Here is a 26291-nt window from a genome sequence, read left to right on the forward strand (position 1 = left end):
GAACAATGGGCTTTCTCTAAAATCTGGTGACGTAATCCTGCAACATCCGGAACACACAGTTCGCCTCGACATCTGAGAACTCCATCTGCTGAAATCTCAAGGGATAAATTTTTCTTCTGAGGAAGTGTATTCCTGTAATGAACTAATATAGGATCCTCATACTGGCGTTCTTTCACCTCAACTACTAATGATGAAATAACTAAATTATGAATGGTAACTCCCATATTGCTCGAGTCCATTAACCGAACTCCAAGGCTAGTTAACTTCTGAAGCTCACGAACTAACTCTCTCTTCTCTAGTTGAGCATCACATAAGCTACTCATATATCTACTGCTAAGAGCATTATCTATGACGTTCGCTTTCCCGAGTGATATAGAATGCTAACATCATAATCTTTCAACAGCTCTAACCATCGCCTTTCCCGCAAGCTCAACTCGTTCTGCTTGAAAATATACTGAAGACTCTTATGATCTGTATAAATATCAACATGAACAGCATACAAATAATTCCTCCACATCTTCAATGCATGAATCACCGCCATAGAAATAATGCATCCACATCTTTAATGCATGAATCACCGCAGCTAACTCTAGATCATGGGTCGAGTAGTTTTTCTCGTGTTTCCGCAACTGCCTTGAAGCATAAGCAATAACTTTACCGTGCTGCATCAACACACAACCCAACCCCATACCTGAAGCATCACAATAAATAACATAGCCCTCCGATCCTTCTGGAAATGTTAGAATCGGGGCCTAAGTCAATCTATCCTTCAACTCCTGAAAACTGCGCTCACAATCATCCGTCCATTGAAAATTAGCTGATTTCTGAGTCAGCTTCGTCAATGGTGCAAAAATAAAAGAAAAACCCTCTACGAATCTTCTGTAATAACCTGCCAAGCCCAGAAAACTATGAACCTCCATAGGTGTTGTAGGTCTAGGCTTAGTCTTTACAACTTCAATTTTCTGGGTATCCACCCAAATACTATCAGTTGAAATAATATGCCCCAGAAAAGTCACAGAATTCAGCTAGAACTCATATTTTGAAAATTTTGCATAAAGCTCCCGAGCCTGAAGAACTTTAAGGACAACACGTAAGTGATCTGCATATTCTTCCTCGGATCGAGAGTATACCAAGATATCGTCGATCAACACAATTAAAAATAAATCTAGAAAAGGCCTGAACACACTATTCATCAAATCCATGAACACCGCCACTGCATTAGTTAATCCAAACGACATTACCCAAAACTCAAAATGACCATATCTAGTTCTGAAGGCTGTCTTTGGAATGTCCTTCTCCTTAACTCTCACCTGATGATGCCCGGATCTTAAATATATCTTTGAGAACCATTTGCCACCCTGTAATTGGTCAAATAAATCATCAATCCTTGTAAGTGGGTATTTATTCTTGATCGTCACCTTATTCGGCTGTCTGTAATCAATACACATTCGCAGGGAGCCATCTTTCTTTCTTACAAACAACACAGGTGCTCCCCACGGCGATGAACTAGGCCTGATAAAGCCTTTTTCAAGAAAATCCTTTTAATTGCTCCTTCCATTCCCTCATTCTGCAGGAACCATTCTACAAGAAGGAATAGATCCGGTAACACATCAATGGCAAAATAAACCTCTCGCTCTAGTGGAAGGCCTGGAAGTTCATCCGGAAACACATCTGGAAACTCATTCACTATAGGGACAGATTGAAGAGTTGGCGTCTTTTCTTCCATATCCTGAACCCGGACTAAATGATAAATATAACCCTTAGAAATCATCTTTCTTGCTTTGAGATAGGAAATAAACCCACCTCTCGGAGATGCTGCATTACCCTTCCACTCTAAAACTAGTTCTCTCAGAAACTGGAAACGAACCATTTTTCTTCTACAATCAACATTGGCATAACAAGAAGCCAACCAATCCATACCTATAATAACATTAAATCTACCATTTTCAGCTCATTTCGGTTAGCCATAGTATGACGATCACAAATCACAACCACACAATTTCTATATACACGACTAACTATCACTCGGTCACTGATAGGTGTAGAAACTTCAAAAGGTTTAATTGGCTCAGGTTTCACCCAATACGATCGGTCATATAAGGAGTAATATGTGATAATGTAGAGCCTGGATCAATCAATGCATATACGTTATGAGAAGACACTGATAATAAACCTGGGACAACATCGGGGAAAGACTCGAGATCCTGTCACCCAGCCAGTGCATAAATAGGGTGTTGAGGACCACTCGAACTGGGCGCTCCTCCTCTACCTCTACCACGACCTGCTGGTGTTTGTGATCCTTGCCCCGAAGGGCGTATAGATGATGAAGAATCAACTGTTGACCCTGTGGATTGAACCGTAATGGACACTCACTGTTACACTTCGGAAAATTTTTCGTTGGTACGCAAGAGAATGAACTAGTGATGAATATGAGTGCATGATGTCTATGAGCAAGAAATGACGTTTGATGACCTTAGGCGAGATTTCGAAAGTATCCGATGTGCGACGAGGAAGTTGGCTAAGTTAAGATGAGATACAAGGTGAGCAATGCATGTGCATGGATGGGGGTGATTAAAATGAGAAGTCTAAGAAATATGGGAAGTTGCAGAATTGCAACTGCCTAGTGGTCGTAAATTGCAAAATACGGTCCGTAAATTGGCAGTCGTAAACTGCCATGCAAAAGCTTCAGCTTTCTGCCCAGCCGAGAAATGGTAAAATACGACCAGGTTTACGGACCGTAAAGTGATTTACGGCCCGTAAACCATGGTCGTAAATCACCATGCATGCAGCCTTAAGTTTCTGGTTCTGCTTATGCTTAAAGAAGACCACGACGGACGGTCTGTAAACTGAAATACGGACCCTAAACCTCCATGGACGACCACTGTTCACCCAGCACAGATTTTTCAATTCATTAAATATGAGGATCAAGACTTGTTTTATTTCATTTCCACCTTACACCACTTCTCTCTAGAATCATCTCTCTACATTTATTTCATAAGTTTTCAAGGATTATAAGTCCGCAACAACATAAACAAGTGAATCAAGTGTAAGCAAGCCATTAAATACCATTCATGTCAAGAAATGCAAATGGAGAAAAACTAGGGTTTGGCTCAAAGTGGGGTATTATCAACCAAAGCTTGTTCCTACAACTTCTAAGGTAAGATTCATGTTTTTTACATGATGTTTAAGGTATTGGAGGATTAAAATACATGGATTGTAGAAAATGTGGTCAACTAGGTCATGAATGGTGAATAGTAACATTTTGAGGAATAGTTTGAATTGAATTATGAATGTTGTTGTGTTACGATATGAACGTATTATAAATGGTACTAAGATCATGAACTCGACACTTTAGACGAATGGACGAAGTTGGAGGTCATGACCATAAATATGGGAGAATTAGAAGCAAATTGAGAAATCTAAATAATGTGGATAACGTGAATGACTAATGGCCATTGTTATGATATTAATGAAGGTATAGACGCTAGCATTGGAAGGAAGCGTGCAAGTGTAGGATAGTCCGACGAAAAGGTATGTAAGGCCAACCCTTCTTTCATAAGGCATGGTTCCTTGGCCAAACTCTTAAATCCTCTATATGAGTATGTTGTATTCAAGTGATTGACACTCCGAGCTCATAAGCTCACGACCCTCGATACGTGCTACGAATGTACTACACACCCCATTGACGAGTGAGCATAAGATAGAGATGTAGCGCAAAAGATGATGATAGTGATGACGATGATAATAATAATGATGCCAAAGGTGCCTACGGGCTGTTATACTTATATGTGCCTATGAAGGGCTATAATGATACCCCGACCTTATAACGCCGGGTAGGATATATGTATATGATTATGTATAAAGTATGTATACGATTACGTAACGCGCGCACACCTCTGCAGATGGTACGGATAACCCTGAAGCCTTGGTAGGGCCAGGTAGAAATAAAATTGAGCCTTGGTTGGCTAAGTACGTATGAAACACCGAACCTTATGGTCGGGCACGCTATGTATGTATATAAGTGTATGGCTATGTATATAATATGAATATGAATGTGAAAAGACTATGTATACGAATGCGAATAAGGACATGTATATGAATATGAGCACAAGTATGGTACGAGTACTATTATGGAATACGGATGATGACGTAGGTGTACAAATATGTATGAAAAATGGAAAGTCCTACGAAAGGCAGGTAAGCGCTATGACGATGATATTATTGTCTCCCCCCTCCTATGCTATTTCATATGTTGTTCATGATGCTTATTTATTGATGTTGCTCATGCTTTACATACTCAGTACATTCTTCGTACTGACGTCCTTTTGTTTGTGGACGCTGCGTCATGCCCGCAGGTGCACAGGGAGACAGACTTGATCCATAGCTGCCTATTCGGAGATTACATAGAGAGCTCCATTTCCTTCGGAGCCATAGCTTTTGGGTACTCATTCTTTTGTGTATATATAATTATGGGCATAGCGGGGTCCTGTCCCGCTAATGTGATATGTCATACTCTTAGAGGCTTGTAGTCATGTGTATGTGGGTAGAGATGTTCGGCCATGTCGGCCCATGTTTTGTATATCTTTTGTTGGCCTCGTCGGCCTTGTACTTATGATGTGGCATTGATGCCTATGATATGTTAAATGATGATGGTCGTCTAATGGGATCAATATGATTAACAATAAGAAAAGCACGAATTGACTTATGGTTCACTTAGATGTTATGTTATGTACGATAAGGGGGTGCCTGGGTGGGGTAGCACCGGGTGCTCATCGCGGCCCCCTAGCCGGGTCGTGACACTCACGCATAATATGGCCTGACTGACCACAAGCATAATAAGCATCCAAACCTAATCAGCACTGTCCCCAATGTAATTTACCACACTGAGTACATCGAGGTAAAGGTGGTCTCATCTGATCTGGGTGACCCCTATACTGAGATCCCGAAGCTTTGAGACTGTAAACCGGTCCGGAGTAATTAGGTCGATCAAATCTCTGGCCTACAAATCGTGGAGGTGCACTAGTCGCTGAATGGCTTGAGTGTCTAGAATACTGCTGCCTCTACCCTCCTCTAAACTCACTGACAGGACCTGAGGATCTCCCTCTCTTACTATAACCCCTATCATGCGCATGCTCACTCCTCCGTTGTTACTGCCGTTCTTACAAATTCTGGGCATGGGCCTGAATACGAGAAATATCCATACCTTCCTGAAGTGAGGCTGTCAAACACTCATCCATCAAATGCGGCCCCAAGTCATTCACAAGCCGGTTAACGCGATCTCCCATATCAGCTACCATAGCTGGAGCATACCTGGCCAAAGAATTAAAATGAAGGCTATACTCTAGGGCACTTATATTCCCTTGTCTAAGATTCAAGAACCTGTCAGCTTTGGCCCTTCGAACCTCTGGGGAAAATAGTATCGGAGGAAAGCATCTAAAAACTCTTGCCATACCAGTGGAGGTGCGTTAACTTCTCTAGAAGATATCCAAACAACATACCAATGAACCGCAACATCCCGTATTCTATAGGAGGCCAACTCTACCGACTCAACATCCGAAGCATGTATTACCCGCAATGTTCTCAATATTCCATCTATGAATCCTTGCGGGTCCTCATCCGATTTTGACTCAGAATTCTGGAGGGTTCAAACTAATGAAATCACGAGCTCCGGCACTGACAACTCTATCACCATGAACCGTACCTTACCGCTGGGCCTGTGCGGCGACTAACTGGGTCAGTAAATAGATTGCCTCTCATCTCCTGGCCTGAGCCATCTGGTGGAGGAACTGAGGGTGTTGGAGCTGAGGCTCCTTTATGCTTCTCTGAAATGGGTGGAGTATGAGAGGATCGAGATGGAACCTCATTTTAAGACTATCCCTCCTCTGTGTCTATCAGCGGTACCCGCTCAGTCCTCCTACCAGCCACTGTCTTGCCCTTCTGGAGCACTGTTGCTTTTCTTTTCATAGGCATCGCTGAAAACATAATGCATAGTTAGGAAAAGGGGAATTCTTATATCATGGCTCTATCGCACGATCTATGATGAAGAAGGAGTTCAATCATTCCTAAATGCCCGCAGCCTCCTATTTATAAGTGTGGCCCACTTCACACCAATAAGCAAGACTCTACTAGAAACGGCTCGTAGACACACTCTAGGATGAACTGCTCTGATACCACTTTTATCACGATCCAACCGGAGGGACATGACGGGCACCCGAAGATAACCTACCGAGCACCTCTCATCATACTCTCATAATCATATCTAGGTGAGCCACATGGCTAACTCATAATTACCACAACCAAAAAGGGCAAAAGTTCCACCGAACGTAGACACATCTATGTAAACATCAGTAATTATGCCTATAAATATACAAGCCGACAAGGCTATCAAAATGATATATAAAATATGAACCGAAAAGGACATGGGATATCTAGCTATGTACATCTGCCTATGAGTCTCTACATAGAGTATGTAATATCATAAAGACGAGACAGGACCCCGTCATGCCCAAGTATGTACACAAAAAGAATAATGCGAACTACTGCAGCTCCGGATCAAATGTAGTACCGCTATGCAACCATTGGTAAAGCAATCTAAGGGTCTTGTCTGTCTCTCTGTCTACCTGCGGGCATGAACGCAGCGTCCACAAACAAAAGGACGTCAGTACGAACAATGTACTGAGTATGTAAGCCACGAATAGTAACATGATAGAAGCATGAAGATAACGTAAGATGAAAGAACCATTTATACATAACCTTTCTCTAAAGAAAATATTCCTACATATGCATACAATGATACCATACCCGGCTATATAGGCTCGGAGCCATCCGTAACCCGGCCATAATAAGACTCGGTGTTGTTTGTACCTTGCCAAAATAGGGCTCGGTGTTGTTCACAACCAACTGCAGTGGTGTTCGTACACTAGATATCATACCCGGCTATATAAGCCCGGTGTCACAAAATAGCTAGATACATATATAACCTTCATGAGTATCCAAAGGAAACATTACAACTCTATCGGGGTGACATAAAGTCGGGAAACCCCAAATTTCTATTATGGAATCACCATCATCATTATCATCATTATTGTGAAGAGCTTTTATCAATAATATCTTAAGAATCATGAAAGTCATGGACTTCTAGCATTTTCTAGGAATAGGACATTACGGATATCTTAGATGGATTCACAATAAGGAAATCATGCCATGGAAAGAAAGGTTAGCCTTAACATACCTTAACGTCTTTTTAACTACTTAATATTCTCTTCCAAAGCCCATAAAATCTACATTCAAGAGGGTTTATACTAAGATTAGTCTTGAAAACACTCTTAAGTTCAAACTAGAATAATTAACAAGCTAACAAAATTTGGGCAGCACTTCCCCTATTTTATCGACTTCCACTATACTACAAAACAAACCCCAAACAACAATAACAACATTCACAATATCATAATCAAAAAGTTATGTTCAATTTAATCTCAAATTTATCCAAAATCCCTTTTCAAGTTCATCTCATAGTCATCTTCTTCGCTTCAACACTTTATGACTTCTCCACTTTCATTCTTTTCCTTCCCAAGAGTTACTGAGAAACAACTATACATACAGATCATAGAACAATTTAAACAACCCGATTGTACAACTGCAGTCAAATCCTAACCGTCTTTAAGAGTGTTGAGAAGAGGAAAAGTAAGGTAATGATGACTATTTATTAAAAAGCCTCCAATATCAAAATTACTCTCTTTACAAAAAGACTTTTGCCATTCCCTGTTCACCCCACTTGAGTCTTTAACTCCGGCTTCTTATATCCACCACCAAGGCCTCCAAATCATTCATATTACCCTTCTTCAAGACATAACCATATCAAAAATAATATTTGATTCTTTTTCTTTTTTAGATAAATCAATTTCTACTATACACTCTCTTGATTTAAACAGCTCCAACCATACTCTCCACTACAGTGATTCAAAAGTATACACCAACTGAAAGGGGAGATGGAAAAAGGAAAATAAATGGAGCATATAGAAAGGGGAAATACTTAAAAATTCTCAAAACAGAGGCGAGTAATAGGGAAATCAGTGAAGCAACTTCTACTCAAGGAAAATGAGTTGCTTGACACTGCAAGTTCATCTCAAAATAATGCCTTGGGTCTATTTAAAAATATGAAAAATGAAGGAAGAAGGGGTCTTGAAGATATAAGGAAGGAGAAACCCCAACTATATGGGAAAGAATAGCAATCCGGATCGTTGTCCTCATGGGTAAAATTGGTAGACAATGATCGTAGGTCTTCTTGGGGGAAAAAGGTATATGAAAATGTTGATCTATCCAAGAGAAGGGGTTGATTCAGAAAGTGATTAAGGGAAGACACAAAGAAAGATATATTCTTCCATTATAGCAAGACATTCTACACCTCCTAGATAGAATTCCATAGAATTTAGTTTTGATTAGAACACTCACAATGGTCACATTCATTGGGAATGACCAGGCTCTCTCTAATTTTATCCATTTAATAGCCTTTCTATCTACGTCTCAAGTCCAGTAAAATGATCTGTTGTGTCTGGTTGAAGCCAAGGGATTGAAAATGTACTTGTAAAAGTTAATGAAGCTTTGTCTTTCAAATCTGTGCCTTAAATTCTGTGATACGAATGTTTCCAATATCGAGAAACTGATTCTGTTATTTTGTGCATATGTGATTGCCTCAGTGGCCTTGAGTTTAATATTGAAAATTTCTTAATCTTCTTCTGAGGCTGTCTTTTTAATGATGCCAAAAGAGGAAAAATACGTAAGTCTGTGTGTGATGCTTTTGTGTGTGTGATGCTTTTTGACTCAATTGCTAACCTGTTTTACCTTGAAAAAATATGGAATATAAGATGGATAGAACAAGTTACATAGTTGGTGTTTGTCATCATCAAAAAGGGGGGATTTGTTGGCATAAAGCCATATAGTGAAGTTTTGATGATTGACAAAGCAAAGATTTGGAACAAGAAAACCAGCTTATAAGGCATGACGAAAGCTAAATTAAAGCAGATGAAGAAACAATAGTACTGTTCCAAGCCAGAAAACACTGTGAATAAACAAGGTCTAGATAGATGTTAAAATTGAACAAACATGTTCAATGGTTGAGATAAAGCTATGAAGATAATGTGATGAAGTTCCAGGCAATATAAAAGGTCTGAAGAAGACCCCACAATAGGATGGTAAGAATAGGTCCTTGAAGAAGAAACCATAACAGGATGGTAAGAATAGGTTCAAGGACATGTTACATTGTAATTAAGTAGCAGAGATAGATGCAGACGCATGAACAAACAAGTGTTTTAGTTATATGTGTGTAAGTACGAAGGCGGGTGGAATGCAAAACAGATAGACAGTGAATGGTTCACATATATTCATATAGAGCAGGGGAGATGATAACTCAGTCAAGGCATAGTTCAAGTATGCAAATTGTTCAATACAATTGAGTCATCATGTACGGTGGTGAGATAATGAAGAAGAATGGTCACAGGTCATCAGGTGCATTGGTTGAATGGCCCAGCAGTGAGGAGATATGGAGTGACTCAGACACAGAAGACAACGTTCAGAAGGAAGAAATTGTTCACCTAAAAGAGTTTGCAACTAAAGCATGTGAATCAAGTTAACGGAAGAACCAAGTCTGCGAACACGTTCCATCACAGAATAAGAACAAAATCTGAAGTCAAAGAGCTAGTTATATTGAAGGCATGATTTATTACAGCAATGAAAAAATGCATGTGAAGAAGATAGACACAGAGCTACACATGATCAATGAAATAGGTCTGTCAACATGTTCCAGCCAAGATCTCAGAAGCAGTTCAATGGTAGATGAAGAATGAACAAATTGGTGGAACAGGTACATGAGCATGTTCTATCTCAGACAGTGCAGAGATTCAGAGGCAGATGGACCAGGTGGATGAAATAGGTTCGTGAACGTGTTCCAGGGAAAGTCCTACAGCAATTAGGATTTACAGAATTATGAAAGAACTTGGCGGTCAAGTATGAAAGATTCCTTGCCATATTTGTAGGGATTAGTAAGCCTTTACACGTATTAGAAGCAGACTCAACAAGGAAAGAATCTAAATACTACACAAACCCTATTATATGTCATTGACTGACTAGGAATGGGTTTTGTGTCAACCGAACTACAGAGCATCAAGGGCTATATATATCCAAGTCTTTCTAAGAACAAGTTGGCACACCCACAAAGAGAGAATTCAGAATATTGAGCGAGGAGATGATTTATCCATCATATTCAAGAATATAGGGTTGCATCCCTAGTATAAGAAGATGGGTTGAATGAGCTGTTCTACTGAATAATGTTTTCCAGTTCTTAGGTCTAGAATCTTGTATTAGGTTTGTGCTATCAAAGTGTATCTTTATCAGCTTATTTAAAAGAATAAAAAGTAGACACAAGTGTTGTAACTTCAAGTTAGACTCTAGCCTGAGGATAGCTTGCTAGTTAGAGGTTAGATAGCAAGGCTGTTGTGGTTGGGATTAGGTTGCAGAGTTTGTAACCTAATTTTCAGTTGGCTCAGTTGTAGTGATGTTGTCGGGAAATCCTACAAGTCTGTAGGTCGTGGTTTTTATCACCTTTTGAGCCGGTGGTTTCCACGTAAATATCATGTGTCCTTTACTTATCTGTTGATTAAATTCTGCAAGACGATCACGTATAACATATAGAGTAACATAACATGTTCAATCCTATAAACGAAAATAAGGTGCGCATAGGATAGGAAGTAGGTCGTGCAACCTCATATATACGTATACATAAATTCTGCACTCGGGCCCAAAAACATGTTATCATCATTTAACAATATCATGAATCTGAGAAACATACTATAATTAATAACATGGAATACAAACATCACTATTCTAAGACATGGATTTACGGGTTTGCATAGAATTTAGAATGTTAACTGTACACAAGCATTTTGGGTATTCAAGACTTAGACTCATGGGATGTCAAACATGAGCATACACTGATTACGTACTGAGTTCATGTTGTTCAGAATAACATACATAAACAAATACGAAACTACATCATTTAAAGAATAGAAGTTATAAAGATTTTCATGAGACTATAACATAACTCTATATCAGAAGCAATTCGTAGTAATCATGAAACAACGTGGCGTAAGGAAGATCAATAACATTCCTACACGTAGAGAGTTAGACTTACATACCTAAATTCCGTCCTTTATGCATACTACAACGTTTGATCACCCTTTTAAATTTAATCTATAACAATATATGTCAAAGGGAATCAATATTAGTAAGGATACTCATGGTTTGGCCATCCAAGCATTTTATCAAACATCTTGTGGGTATGAAGCTCCACAACCCTCAACAATGGTGTTTCTTCACCGAAACACTTATCCCTTTGCTATTAGATGATACTACAACCCCATAGGGGTACAAATACCATCATCCCTCATCCCACATATGATAAACAACGACCCTTAGTCAACATACTAATCATCTAGCCATGCATGGTTCCATATCGTATCCCCCAACTATAATTCAAGAACCTATAGTCTCTAAACACCAAATACAAAACTATATTAGAGTGTAAGATGAAGGTCTTACCTTTTGATGTTCATGTTCTTGAATTTGGATTCTAAGGTTTCTTGTCCGAGATGAAGGCCCAAGCGATAATCTATGAATTCCTAATGTTTAATCTTGTTAATAAAAATATTGGGGAGTTTTATTCAACTTGAAAGTATCATAAAAAATTACCTTTTCTTGATGTCTTAGATGAGTTCTATCTCTTTCTAGGACATTTTTCGCACTTGGGGAAGTTGGGGAAATAAACCCTGACCTTGGATACTTATAAAATACGAAATCTGGAAAATCACGACTCTTGTGCCACCCTGAAAATGCACAAGCCAATTTTTTTCCAGAGAATAACTTAGCTCGTGCCACCCTTGCGACACAAGGGTGCCGCACTGTCTTTAGTAAAATGTGCATAACGTTTTGTACAGAGATCCGTTTGGCCCGGTCCTTTCTGAATCGGTCGAACATCTACCGTTCTTCCACGGTCATCATGGGTTTAGTAGCTGGGGGTGAAGTAATGCTCGGCAGTGCACACCCAAGAAACGGGGAGCCACAGCAGGTGCTAGTACAACCCCTAGTGGCTAAAAATCTAGAAACAATCATATGATTAGTTGTCTATCCTCCAACCCTGGTCTAAGAACTATCAGGAGTGACCGGCAGAATACTCGCTTGTGCCATACTCTCAAGAAACCCGAACATGCGAACCAAAGTATTCTGAAGCAGAGGTGTAGCAATAAAACCCGGTGGTTCATGTGCCAGCCAATTCTAATCATCTTGAACATGCTCATCCTTCGGAATAACATCCGATTTAGGAGATGTTGTTTTGGTACGGCCCTAACTAGCCGTTGGTGCTTAGCCCATAGACGGTACTGCAACTCAAACTCCACCTCTGCCTCACCCTTTTCCCCTGCCTTATGCAACAGTCCTGGCAACGGGTGCGGGTGCGGGTACGGGTGCAGTTGCAGGCTCCTGATCTCCTGTCGCGGTCGAACAAGTCTGTCACGACCCAACTAGAGGGCCATGACGGGCACCTAGAGCTAACCTACCCAGTAAATCTAAACATATACCTCATAATCATATTTAGGTGGGCTATAAGCTAGCTCACATGCATCATACTCTGCAAGAACATGTATCATAAAATAATGGAACATCTTCATGTAATCATCAACAACCATGCCCATAAACATAAGCCAACAATACTGTCTATATGTTGTACATCAATACGTATTGTTAAGACTATGGAATATCTAGATACATGCACCGGTCTACGAGCCACTAGATAGAATACATGAATCCATAAGGACGGGGATGGACTCCGCCATGCCCAAGTGTATATACATAAAAAAGAGTAGTACCAATAAGCTGCAGCTCTGGGACAATTGGAGCCTTTCTGACACTCCACTGATAAAGCCCTAAGAATCAGGTTCGTCTACCTGTCTACCTGCGGGCATGAACGCAGCGTCCATAAGAAAAGGACGCCAGTACGAACAATGTACTGAGTATGTAAGGCATGAATAACAACATAATAAGAAATATAGAACACAACAGGAGATAAAAATAACTTGTACATCTGATTGCCTCATACGGCGAAAACTATGCATGCTTAGCTTTTAAAAGAAAACAATTCTCATATACATATATAACATAATCATTAGCCCGTGTCTAGGCCTCCCGCGTCCGGGGTAACCATCTCATGCTGCCCACTAGTGGTGTTGCCCGACCATATAGACACAATGCTACTATCATTATCCATAGCCTCCCATCGTAGTGGTGCTGCCTGGCCGTATAGGTACAGTGTTAATATCATACATCAAGCATGCATAAGAGACCAACTAAAATCTATGACTCTATCGGAGTGACGTAAGGTCAGTAACCTCCGATTTATATTATGGAACAATCATCATCGCTATATCTCACCTTGAAGGAATAATTATTATATGGTGAGATCAACAACAATGAATAAAATCGAGAAAATCGTGAAATCAACTCAATAATCTCATAATAGCATTAAAATCATAAGCTTTGGAATTTCTAGAATTAAAATCATCATCATCATGTTCATCATAGAAAACATCTCATCTTTAACATCATAAGAAGCCTTTAAGAATCATGAACTTCTAGCTTCTAGAAGTGAGAAGGTTATGGAAAATATGTATGGAATCATAACATAGGAATCATGCCTTTTGAAAGAAATTGACTAGCCTTAACATACCTGATTGATCCCCTACTACTTAACGCTTATCCTCTTGAGCTCATAATTCTACATTCAAGAGAAATCATACTACTGTTAGACTTATTGTCATATGCCTATCTTAAGTCTTTAAATTAAACTTTTTTAAATCTGCCAAAATTCAGGCAGCATCTCCCTTGTTTATATCCCTAACCTGAAATCACAATACTAACAAAACAACAACAATAGCAATACTAATATCAACAACATCATCATCAACACCAATATACTCCATAAAACATCCCACACGATGTTTTTCCCAATTTCTCAACCAACCATAACAATATCGACAATACCATAATCAAAGAATTATATTCAACTTAATCTCAAATTAATCCAAAATCTTCTTTCAAATTCATTCCATAGTCATCATCTTCAGTTTAATACTTTGTAACTTCTCTACTATGATTCTCTTCTTTTATAGGACTTGCTAAACCTTCAAATCAGCTTAATCATGAGAAATAGGATGGAGAACATACCTTACACTAGAAGAACTTCACCCCACTCAACTTCTTCAAAGACCAAATTCATCACAACATTAAGTAGAGACAAAAACAATCCTTCTCCACGAATTAGCTTGGGGTTTTGGAGTTTGATCCTCCTTTGTGATGGTATAGAATTTTTTGCAATGGTGGAGAAAATTCAAGAACACTCCTATAATGGAGAGAGAAGTATGGAAGATTCTAGAGAGGTGTGGAGATGTTAGAAGATTTCTAGAGGGTTGTGGAGTTGAAGAAAAATGAATAAAATGAAGTGTAGAGGCCCTTTTATAGGTGCCAAACTCGGATTGGGCTGGGTTACCACATAAGTGGGCTTTTAAGTGAGCTTTTCGGATTTTCTGCCCAGGTTTGGATTCCTCTGGCTGTCCGTTTTAAAACGCCCGTAACTCCCTACTCCGATGTCATATTGATGGACGGTTTGTTGCGTTGGACACTAAACTCGACCAACTTCATTTTAAGCTTTTGAAACACCTTAAAACTCTTGATATACTCGGAGATATACCCCTCCGAACTTGACCAAAAATTCTGTCCAAAATTCTATCAACTTTTTTTCCAAATTTTTGATAAACTTATTTTCTTCGATTTGCTTGGTCCCGGGACCTTTAGACACTTGCTTAACACTTGTTAAGAGTATTCATTAACCTTATAAGGATTCCATGACCTCTCTGAGCTTACGTTAGTCTACTTACCACGCAAACGACGCGAAGATTTGTTGAGGTGTAACAAAGTCCTCACCATTTGTGAGAAAGAGTGAAACAATGAGATTTAGAATTTAATAAAGTCAAGAACACCTGATAAGAATGAAAGAATAGAAATTTACTAAATGTTCTATAACATCTCGAAGATAGGTAAAGACATCATCGTATCGATCCGCAAGAATCTATTAGATATTTCTCTTGCACTCATAAGACTGGTGAACCTAGTGATCTGCTACCAAATTTGTCACAACCCAAAATCCCAAAGTAGCCATAAGGGCATCTACCTTAACCCGCAGGAGAACCCAAATAAAGGCCAAAGTCTTTCAACATAACATAAGAACGAAAATAAAATAAAACAACCCATAACTCCATAACATGGTCTCATGACTCATAAAGTACAAAAATCTAAGTCATTTTTTCAATCAACACCACTAATCAATGATTAGTGGTAAATATATAAAATCAAAGAAAAAGTCTGTACAAAGTAATAAGCACACATAATTAACAAAAAAATAAGAACCTGCATTTTGAAAATATTCCAAAATAATGTAAACCTGAAATAAAACACAGGAAAATGACATCTGCTAAACCTGGACAATGCAGGATGATCCATTGCATTGGTTTGATGCCATATGTGAACACCTCAAATCTCTCACTAGGTCCTATGGAATCAAAACCACATGAGTATTCTCAAGCAAAAAAGAGAGTCTTGCAAGTACCATATTCAGGTTCTGTAACCATTTGCCCCTTAAACTACATCAGCTTCTAAGATTGAGACTAACTCACCTTTTCCATAGCTAATTTCAAGTCAATAGTATGAACATCTAAGATGTTAATACCACACATTGGCTGAAAGTTAAAGATGGAATTGTTAAGTCAATCTCAATGTTATATGACGATTCTGAGTAGTTAAGGTGAATTGTGATATGATCCTACTTGGCAAACCTCACTTCAACACATCCACCCATGGCCAAGTCATGGAACTTCAAACTCTACAAACCGCGTGGATGACAAGGATGGCATGGAAGGCCTTTGAAGGATCTTACAATCCACACAAGATGGCTTACGATATCTGAAAGGTAGCTTGGGCGAGGCTTGGAGAAGAGCCTATTAAAAAGAAGGCCTAGAACTCAAAAGTGGCTAGAAGTGCAAAGGGGTAGAAATGCAAATGTGGGTAGACATGTAAAAAAAGGGGCATAGATGCAAATGGTCACAATTGCAAGCATTGAGGATTGGATGATGGCTATATATGCAAGACAAAGTCTTTTCAAGTTTCAAGCCAGCATCCAACTAGCCAAACAAGGCCCTTGCCTCATTAAGGGCAATAATGTAATAGTTAGGTTTCTTCTTATTTCCTAGACGTATAAGTAGGAGGATGACCCTCCTTTACACTTAAACTTTCATGATGAATATTTGAGAGATACTCATATTTTGAGTGATAGATTGTTAGGTAGAATCTTCTGTTACTTTAGTCATATGATGGTGGATTCCATTGTTGGTTGTAGAACCTTTTATTTCCAATGAATTTACAAAGATTGTTCATTTGTGGATTTCAAGTGAACTTCTTTCCTTGATTCATATTGATTTGGTTCTTTTGGGTGTTTGAATTCAAATTAGAAGGGTTTAGGTTTAATATACCTAGATTTGTCTATAGGATTCCCCCCATTCGGGTCAAGTATCTATCCCTCTATTTCTTATCCTTTTTCTTCGTATCCTTTAATTTATTGCGTTTGAATTGATATGGATTCATCCCCAAATTGATTCGTTATCAGTTGGTATCAGAGCATAGGCTAAGAGATTATTTCTACAATTTCTAATCCTAGGCTCATAATTCGAAAATCCCCAAAAAAATCAAAAATCTGAAAATTCAAAAAAAAAAATTGAAATTTGTTCTTGTGATGGATTTGAGGTTGAATTTGAGTTTGTTGCTATCAAAAACCTCTAAATTCGAAATTTGAAGTTATTTGGTTGGGTTTTGAAGTTTTCACCATTGAAGCTTCATTAAAGCTTGAAGAACTCAAGTGGGTTTGGTGATTTTCGTAAAATTGAGCTTTGATTGGAATTGGGCTTTGTTGTTTAGGTGAAAAGGAACTTAGATCCGAAATTTGGGTTAATTTGAAGGATCTACCATTTTTGGATTTTGAAGGTTTGAAGAACTTGAAGAACAAGCAAGCGGGTCTTCAATTTGTGGTGTTCAATTGGTCTGAATTTGAAGTGGGCTTTGTTCTCTATGTTGAGGGGAGGCTGGATCCAAAATTTGGGGTCAATTGGAGCTGGAATTGAAGTAGTTGAAAATTTGAATGTTCTTGGTGTTCTTGAAGATATTCAAATCTTCATAAGGAAGAAGGTGACCAAAAGGTGGTTTTGATCCAAAAGAATTTTCCAAAATTGTGAAAAGGTGTTTTCTACCCTAAAGGGGTAAATCCTAGGTTGATTGGGTCTGAATAGGTCAACAAATCCAAGAAAATCGTGCACAAATCACGAGCCCAAAGAAGGACAGAAGTGTTCCGATTCAAGTGATATTATATGGTCCATAAAAGTGGTTGTGAAAGGCAAGCTGTTTGAACCAGTTCTGTCCCAATTTTGGCCCTTACAAATGGACACTTTCACGGACAACAAAATGTTATATGGTCCATATAAGTTGATCATATAAGTTGGGTTCAATTTGGAGCTTACTATTTGCGAAGATCATTAAATATGATCAAGGTCGTTGACCGTATAAACTTATGCGAACCGTATAAGTCTACATCTCCAACCGTAGAAATATCAAGTCTTGGTCGTATAAGTAGAAGTGGCCGTGTAAGTTGGTCATATAACAACATGTTGGTCGCGAAACATGACCATGAAACAATATATTGGCCGTGAAAGAGGGGTCGTGTAAGTGATCTTCTACAACAATTCTAAGGTGATCGTTTCTTGATTCAACTTTGATTCCTTCCACTTTCATCTCACTTCTTTGATTCTTAAAACTAATTAGCAACTCTTAATTGTTCTTACTTCTTGATGATTAGTTCTTGAGTCCGATTCATTTCGTACCAATTCTTTCAAGCTTTTCTCGTTTAAACCTCATTGAATCTTCTTGGTTCAAGTCCTTTTGATTTATCGAGTCATCCGTCTTTCGATTAACAAGAATCTATCCCTCCACAAAGTTAGCAATCTTGTGAATTGATTTGGATTAAAAGGGTTCTTGACCAACCTTGGAAGAAGCTTAGGTTGAGAGGTAAGTTTGAGTGCAAATCCGAGTGACGTGAGGAACTTTTGCTACTAATCTTGTTTTCTCATTTTGTAGGTATACGAAGAGGAGACATAAGGAGAAGGAGAGATAAGGATTTCATCCATGGCTTCTGATTCTTATGGAGATGATTTTGAAGGTTATGCCTCTAGCACTGGAGGGTATGACTTTGAGGGTGACAGAGGCTATGAGGGAGTTGACGAAAGGTATGACCATGATGGTGGGCATCACTATTCTTACAATAAATATGATGGTGATGGTGCTCATAGACCGAATGAAGAATATGGTCGATATGATCATAACCCGTATGAGGGTGAAGAATACTACTCCAAGGCCAATTGTAAGGCAACGCCTCATGAAGCTTATGAAGAAGAAGGAGTAGATGAGTATGACGAAGAGTACTATGGTGGATACGAGCATGAAGAGTCTCATCCTATATGCCATGGACATGAGGGCGAATTCAGGTATGCTCCTTCCTCACACTTTCGATATGAACTAATTGGTAGGAACTTGCAAGAATGGGAAGAATGTGGTGATGTGCCTAGTGGCTATGCACCTCATGGTAAATATGTTTATGAAGACAATAAAGTTGGATATGGTTCTTATGAGGGGTCTTCTAGTCAACATTCACGTACATCACCTTGTAATACTTCCCATTCCAAGCAAAATGGGATAAGTGTGTGGGTTGGGCCGAGTAGAAGTCCTCCTAGGAGGAGAAGAGAGCATACATTCCCCACGCCAAGAAATACATCGAATCATTACTCTTATCCTAATCCGGAGTTACCATGTGTGAAATATGGTCATGGTATGAAAAGTAGGGGTGATATAATGAGAGGTGGAGGAAGTATAGGGAATGCAAGATCTCATGTTAGAAATGACCTAGAGAGGCGAATACTTGAGACAAAAATCGCTTTGCTTGGTAGTGCGGGGTATGTTCTTGTGTTGGATGATGGGAGCTATGGAAACTATCTTGCACCTCAAGCGGTTGCACAATTGGGTATAGAGTGTATGATGAAACAAGACCCTTACTATGATTAACTAGGTTTCTTGGTTGATAGGAGCCCGAAGGTGTTGTTTACCCATGGCGACTGCCATGAATAAGAGGTTTGGTGTGATATACTCCCACTAGATGATTGTCACATGTGTTTAGGTAATCTTTGGTTCCAAAAGCATAGGTTTTCGTTTGGGCGAAGGTGGCATGAGTTTGTAGTGGACAATGAAGGAATGCCTCTCTTTCCAACCGTAGTTGCTATAGGTGGAGGGTCCAACCCTTCACTAAGGCTCAAGGACAAATTAGAAGAAATGCACCGCATAATGTTGGGACGCTTACTCAAACAATGGGAGGAAGATGAACCCAACCCTTGTGAAGAGAAAGAGAATGAGGTGGAGTGTTTTCCCAACCCTTCTAAAGAAATACTTGGCACTTGTCCCAACTCCAATGAAATTGAGAGAGAAAAGATTGAGAGGAGTAAGAGAGCGAAAAGTGATAACTCCAGAGAAGAAAAAGGAGAGGATGTGAGAGAGTTGTCACAAATTCTATCTAACCCTTGTAACTTTCCTTTCTTTTCTAGTGGTTTTGATGATAGTGCAGGTATTCTCAAGAGCAAGCCAGATGATAAACCTCAACATGTGAAGGTTCTTGAGGTAGTTAAGAGCTCCTCGAAGGAGCAAACAAGCTCCAAAGTTGAAACCTGAGGCAAAGAAAATCAATGACAATTTCAAGGTACAATAGCTAATCTTAACTCTATAAGTAATGTGAATGACCATGATGTTGAAATGAGCGTGAATGATAGCTTTTCCGTAATTAAGCTTAATGAGTCTTTGCCTTGTGATGAGCTTAGTGCTATAATGACAATTGACAATGTAGTTGAAATACATGATCCAACACTGGTTGATCCTATTGATGACTATCTTGACTCTTCTTTTGAGTTCAAGTTGTGTCCACCTAGTATTGATCCTCTTGATATGCATGTTAGTACATTGTCATGTGAATTGTTAGTGCACCCACTACTTGATCCTAGAGATGACCGAATTGAATCTTCTAGCAAGGCCGATTTGTGTCCAACTAGTGTGGGTAATGGTGTTGGTCAACTTGCTTGTATTGATAGTCCACTAATTGAGAAATGTTGTTATGTGCCTAATGAATCTCAATTTAGTTATAACTTTGACCAAATTGATAGTGAATTTGAATATGACACACCACCCGTGTTTGATACATATGGAGATGAGTCCCATGACCTTGACTTGTTGTCATTTGTGGAGACTCAAGATCTTAATGGTGTTATGTGTCATGTAGTTAGTCATGGGAATGAAAATTCCTTGAAAAATGACCTCTGTCTTTTTTAGAGTGATATTGCATGCTTTGATCCTTCATTTTTCATTGATTCTTCTCTCTTTATAGACAATGCGTTATTTGAAATTGACATGACTATTGAGAGTGACGAACCTAGTGGGGTGTTTGGTAATATTGAACGTTTGGTTTCCTTTAGAGACTATAATGTGATATGTAACCCACTATGGGATGACGACACTCTTCCCTATGATGGAAATCTTCCCTTGAGGGGTTGTACCCCACTTTTGGGGAGGGAAAGTGTTGCAAAGAAAGGTGATTCTTGTCTAGAGATTGCTAATTCTTCCTTTCATGTTCAACTTTATAGTAGCCCATTGGATAATTTTGTCCTTGAACCGTATGGTGAGGTTACATTGGAGAGTGATATTGATGAGGGAGTTATTTTACGTGATACCTTTTTCTACAATTTATTTGCATATGATGACATTCTTGAGCATATAGGGAGTGCATCTTATGTGGGAGAAGGCTCTTATTACATAGCCGATTGTGTTCTTGACCATACTAGGTGGATGTTCTTCCCATTTGATCCGGGTGACATCTTGTGTGATTTGAGAGCACTATCTTGGGAGAGTCCTTGTTTGAAAAATAAGAGTGTCCTTGTTTGGACATTGTGCTACATGTCAAATAGAACCAATGTTGAGTTGCATACTTCGTATTTTGAGTCCATTCGTTTTATTACTCTATCCTTAGGTCATGAACCTTGGTGGAATCAACTTCTTGATACCTCATGGGTGTAAATGTTAGTTATGATTATCATAGATGTGTGGTTGTACCACAAGTTTGTTCATCCTTGCCATGAATATGTGCTTATTGCTTTGTGTGCTAACCCTCAATCCTTGAGGATTATGTCTTCCCTTGGGTTTTGCTAGGTTCGGATTCGAGGAGGAATCCTTTTGAAGAAGGGGAGGATGATATGATCCTACTTGGCACACTTCACTTCAAGACATCCACCCATGGCAAAGTCATGGAACTTCAAACTCTACAAGTGGCGTGGATGACAAGGATGGCATGGAAGGCCTTTAGAGGCTCCTACAAGCCACACAAGATGGCTTACGATGTATGGAAGGTAGCTTGGGCGAGGCTTGGAGAATAGGCTAGTAGAAAGGAGGCATAGAACTCAAAAGTGGCTAGAAGTGCAAAGCGGTAGAAATACAAATGTGGCTAGACGTGTAAAAGAAGGGGCATAGATGAAAATGGTCACAATTGCAATCTTTGAGGATTGGATGATGGCTATATGTGCAAGACGGAGTCTTTTCAAGTTTCAAGCCAATATCCAACTAGCCAAACAAGGCCCTTTCCTCATTAAGGGCAATAATGTAATAGTTAAGTTTCTTCTTATTTCCTAGAAGTATAAGTAGGAGGATGACCCTCATTTACACTTAGACTTTGATGATGAATATTTGAGAGATACGCATAGTTTGAGTGATAGATTTTTAGGTAGAATCTGGTGTTAGTTTAGTCATATGATAGTGGATTCCATTGTTGAGTGTAGAACCTTTTATTTCCAACGAATTCATGAAGATTGTTCGTTTGTGAATTTTAAGTGAACTTCTTGCCTTGATTTATATTGTTTTGGTTCTTTTGGGTGTTTGAATTCAAATTAGAAGGGTTTAGGTTTAATATACCTAGATTTGTCTATAGGATTCCCCCATTCGGGTCAAGTATCTATCCTTTTTCTTCGTATCCTTTAATTTTTCGCGTTTGAATTGATTTGGCCTCATCCCCAAATCGATTTGTTATCAAATTGTCAACTACACTACTAGCTATTGCTATTGTAACTTGTTCTTCTGATGGTTCTTGATCAAATATGTGGTACTGAAGCCTTGTCCAAGTTAAGTATTCTCCTTGCTTTAACTGTTGCCTCCTGAAAAGTTGTAAAATGGAAAGAACCCGCAAAATGAAAAGCTAAGTTAGTGCAAAAATCAGTTGCAGTGTTGCCCTCTCTCAGCATATGTTCAAATTGAATTGCTTTGTCTCTTCTTATCCTCTGAATCCCATTAACCTCCATAGATATACTCCAAGGTACTTCCCACCTTCCTTTCAATATGTTCTTCATTGTTAGGGAATCAGTTTCTAATTTTACTGGTAGAAGCTGATTTGAAATGCAGTATTGCAGACCATCCTTTATAGCAGTTGCTTCAGCAATAATATTTGTAGTATTTGGAAATTGCCTCCCACTTGCATATATCAAATCTCCCTCTTCATTCCTGATATAAAGAGATGCTGAACTAGGACCAGGATTTCCTTTCGATACCCCATCAATATTACACTTAAACAACCCTGTAGGAGGTTTACACCAGTAAACCAACACATGCACTATTTAAGGTCAGTAACATGATATATCTCTCAACCATGGATATCTAGACTTGGTAAAGAGATGAGTAGTATTATTAGTATCAGGAATCAATATTCTTTAAGCAAGTGATCCTCTATACACCACATTATTCCTTCTCTTCCATATATGTCATAGAATAATTGCAGGAATAGCCTGGTTGATAGTTTTCAACTTAGCATTGACCTCAGCGTTCCACCATTTGATAACTGTCTGTCTTACCTGCACAAAAGGTCCTTGTAATCCTACGCCATTGATGAAATACTGCCATATTTTAGTTGCAAATTCTCTAGTAAGAAACAAATGATCCACTGTCTCCTGAAGTGGATTTGAGCAACAAGTACACCTTGAAACAACTGCAATGTGTATCCTAACCAAAACTTCATCAATAGGTAATTTTGCTTTCCAAAATCTCCATAGGAAAAAAGATGTCTTAAAAGGTAATCATGTTACCCATATGTTTTGAAAATGTGCTATCTCAGTACTCCTATTTCTCAGTAAATCCCATGCACTGGCTACAGTGAACTTACCTGTACGTGTCTGCATTCACCATGCATAATCCCATTGTTATGATATTTCTATATCAGCTAAATTCAGCCTGACATGCTCTACAACAACTAAAGGAAGCAACTGATTCATTTTATTAAAATTCCACCCATCTTCAGTCATTAGTTAAACAATGTCATCCATTGAATGATCCACATGAACATCATATTGAACCTGCTGGTGCAAAGGCCCTAATTTGGTCCTGTATTCACACCAGATATTAGATGTACCACTTCTAGGTTCCCACCATATTTCTTTTTCATTGATCTCTCTATTTTCCAGCATCATCTTCCAAACCTGAGATCCACCTTTCCATTGAACCAGAGTTGGAATTTTCTTTTTGCGATATTTCTTCAACATGAAGTTAGCCCATAAGGTCTACCATTTATTAATTTCCACCATAATTTAGAAAGCATAGATTTGGAAACATCAAACATAGATGTGAATCCAAGACCACCTTCCTGCTTGGGCAAAAATATTAGGCCAAGAAGACCAATGCCTTCTTCTGCCCTCTTCTTTGTTACTCTAATAAATCTTGGCCAGAATCTTTTGTATTTAATCGGTGATCATTTGGGTGGGACTACAACAGACAAAATCTGAATAGGAATACTTTGCAAAGTACTAGAGGTCAACACTTCCTTTCCACCATGAGTTAGTAGTTTTAATTTCCAAGCCTGAAGCTTGTCCTTTACTTTCTTTATTAGCTCAGAATAAACAATCTTCCTTTTCCTCGAATGTGTTATAGAACATCCCATGTATATGAAAGTAAATTCTCCCCTATTCATGTCAGTGCATTGTCCAACCTGCTGAACCAGTAGTAATGCCACATTTTATGCATGTTAAATGCACTTTTCTCCCTGTTAATCATCTGGCCTGACTGTTTTTCATATTTTGTAATGTATGCATTATCATAACCAGTGACACCTTATATGCAGATGAGAAAATTATAGTATCATCAGCATAAGCTAGATGATTGAGATCAGCACTCCACTTGGGCATTCCAAATCCTATACAAAGTTCATTCTAAAATAAAGAGTTAAGATCTTTTGACAAGACTTATGGAGAAAGTGTGAATAAGGCTCGTGAAAGTGGATCCCATTGCTTCACTCCCCTAGTTGAATGAAAGAAATCATGAACATGACCATTAAAAGGATTGAATGGTAGTTGTTGGCCAGTAATCTCCATATCATATCCACAAAATCATTAACAAATCACATCTTATTCAATACCTTGATAAGATATGACTATGAGACCCTGTCATATGCCTTTGTGATATCAAGTTTGATAATGACATTGGCTGGTTTTCGTCTTTTTGTCACGACCCAACTAGTGAATCGTGCGGGCACCCACACTAACCCCCTTGGTGGGCGAATCCTTCCCTTATAACATGACATTAAATCAAATGCGGATGTAAACACAGAAATAATCTAAGTCTCAGTAGATATAAATAATAAAGTACAAGCGGAAGTAAGGAATACTACAACCCAAGGATCTAGTTTGAAACTAGTACAATGTCTGAATACCAGAACTTGTCTCATAAATAGTAAATAATAACTATCTCCAGAGTAAAAGTAAATATAAGTATAATGAGGAACCTCCAGGCTACGGATCCACAAGTAGCTCACCCTGGGAACTCCAGTAAGTAGGCCTCGGGATCACTCGCGAAGCTGAGAGATAGAATCAGCGACAACTCTGCACTCAAGGAAAAAGTGCAACAAGAGTAGTATGAGTACAAACACATGTACTTGTAGGTATCATAGGTCGATAACGATTAGTTTACATATATAAAGGAAAGAAACTAACAGGTAGGCAGAAAAGCAATCTAGTACAGTCAATGAACAGTCTCAAGTATAGAACCAGTCAAACGTACAATACCAGTCAATGTATAGGATTCCATGAACACAGTCAATGATATATGAGTGAATGTATATGCAATGTAATGGAAAAATTTCCAATCCGTACACACATGCTAAGGGAAACGCCTCGTAGCCATGACCCATAGGGGACTTGCGAAGTCCATGTACCCCTCATCCTGACAAATGACCTCGTGCACGAGCACTCTCTTGCTCCGATAAATGACCTTGGATCACGAGCAATTATTTTCGCTCTGGTAACAACCTCAAATCATAGACTCTTATCTCTCTTTTATGCTCTGCCATAAAGACCTCGAAGGCTACTCTCTCTCTCTCTCTCACTTATCATCATTTCCAATCAAAGTTCATATCAAATCAACATATAAAATAAGAGTCCATGCTATGCATGATATCAACATCAACAGAAATTCATAACAAAACTCATCGGTACTTACCATAAGGTACACGTCATAAATACTACCATTTTCATATTTCGTACTGTAATGACCCGTTTGGTTGTTATAGCACTTTCGATCTATTTACCCCCGTTGACCCTTTTCGAAGCCTTATTTGTGAGATTTTGACACATGGGGATGGTTGGTACGGTTCCGGATGTAGCCGGGAAATTCTTATGATGACTTATTTGAAATAGAGCCTTAAAGTGAAAAATATTTGACCAATAGTTGACTTTTAGGTAAACGGACCTTTTTCAGAAATTCGTCGATTCTGACAGGATGGTTGATTATGACTTGGTGGGATGTTTAGCTCAGTTCCCGAGGCACTCAGGAGAATTTTGGGTTATTGATTGGAAAGTCGGTCCTAGGCCATTGGGTTTTGACCCGATCAAATAGACCTCCGTTGGGAATTTCGAGACCACGAGTGAGTCCATAGTGTATTTTTATATATGATTGCATGTTTAGTTTGTATCTGGGAGGTGTCGGTTGATTGTCAGGTTTTGGGATTAAGTTAGTGAAAAACCAGGATTATTCTG

The 26291-nt window shown here is 38.9% G+C and overlaps 1 protein-coding gene across 1 annotated transcript; it reads right to left on the reverse strand.

Moving 5' to 3' along the window:
- Positions 1-22370: 22370 nt before the first annotated feature.
- On the reverse strand, positions 22371-23466 carry LOC132631010 (uncharacterized). Its single transcript, XM_060346607.1, has 3 exons — positions 23432-23466; positions 23124-23313; positions 22371-22838 (listed from the first exon to the last, which is right to left on the reverse strand). The coding sequence occupies exons 1-3, from the start codon at positions 23464-23466 to the stop codon at positions 22371-22373; spliced, it is 693 nt and encodes a 230-aa protein (XP_060202590.1).
- Between the last annotated feature and the right edge of the window lie 2825 nt (positions 23467-26291).

The sequence above is a fragment of the Lycium barbarum genome, chromosome 3, assembly GCF_019175385.1.
Source record: "Lycium barbarum isolate Lr01 chromosome 3, ASM1917538v2, whole genome shotgun sequence".
Classification (NCBI taxonomy): domain Eukaryota; kingdom Viridiplantae; phylum Streptophyta; class Magnoliopsida; order Solanales; family Solanaceae; genus Lycium; species Lycium barbarum.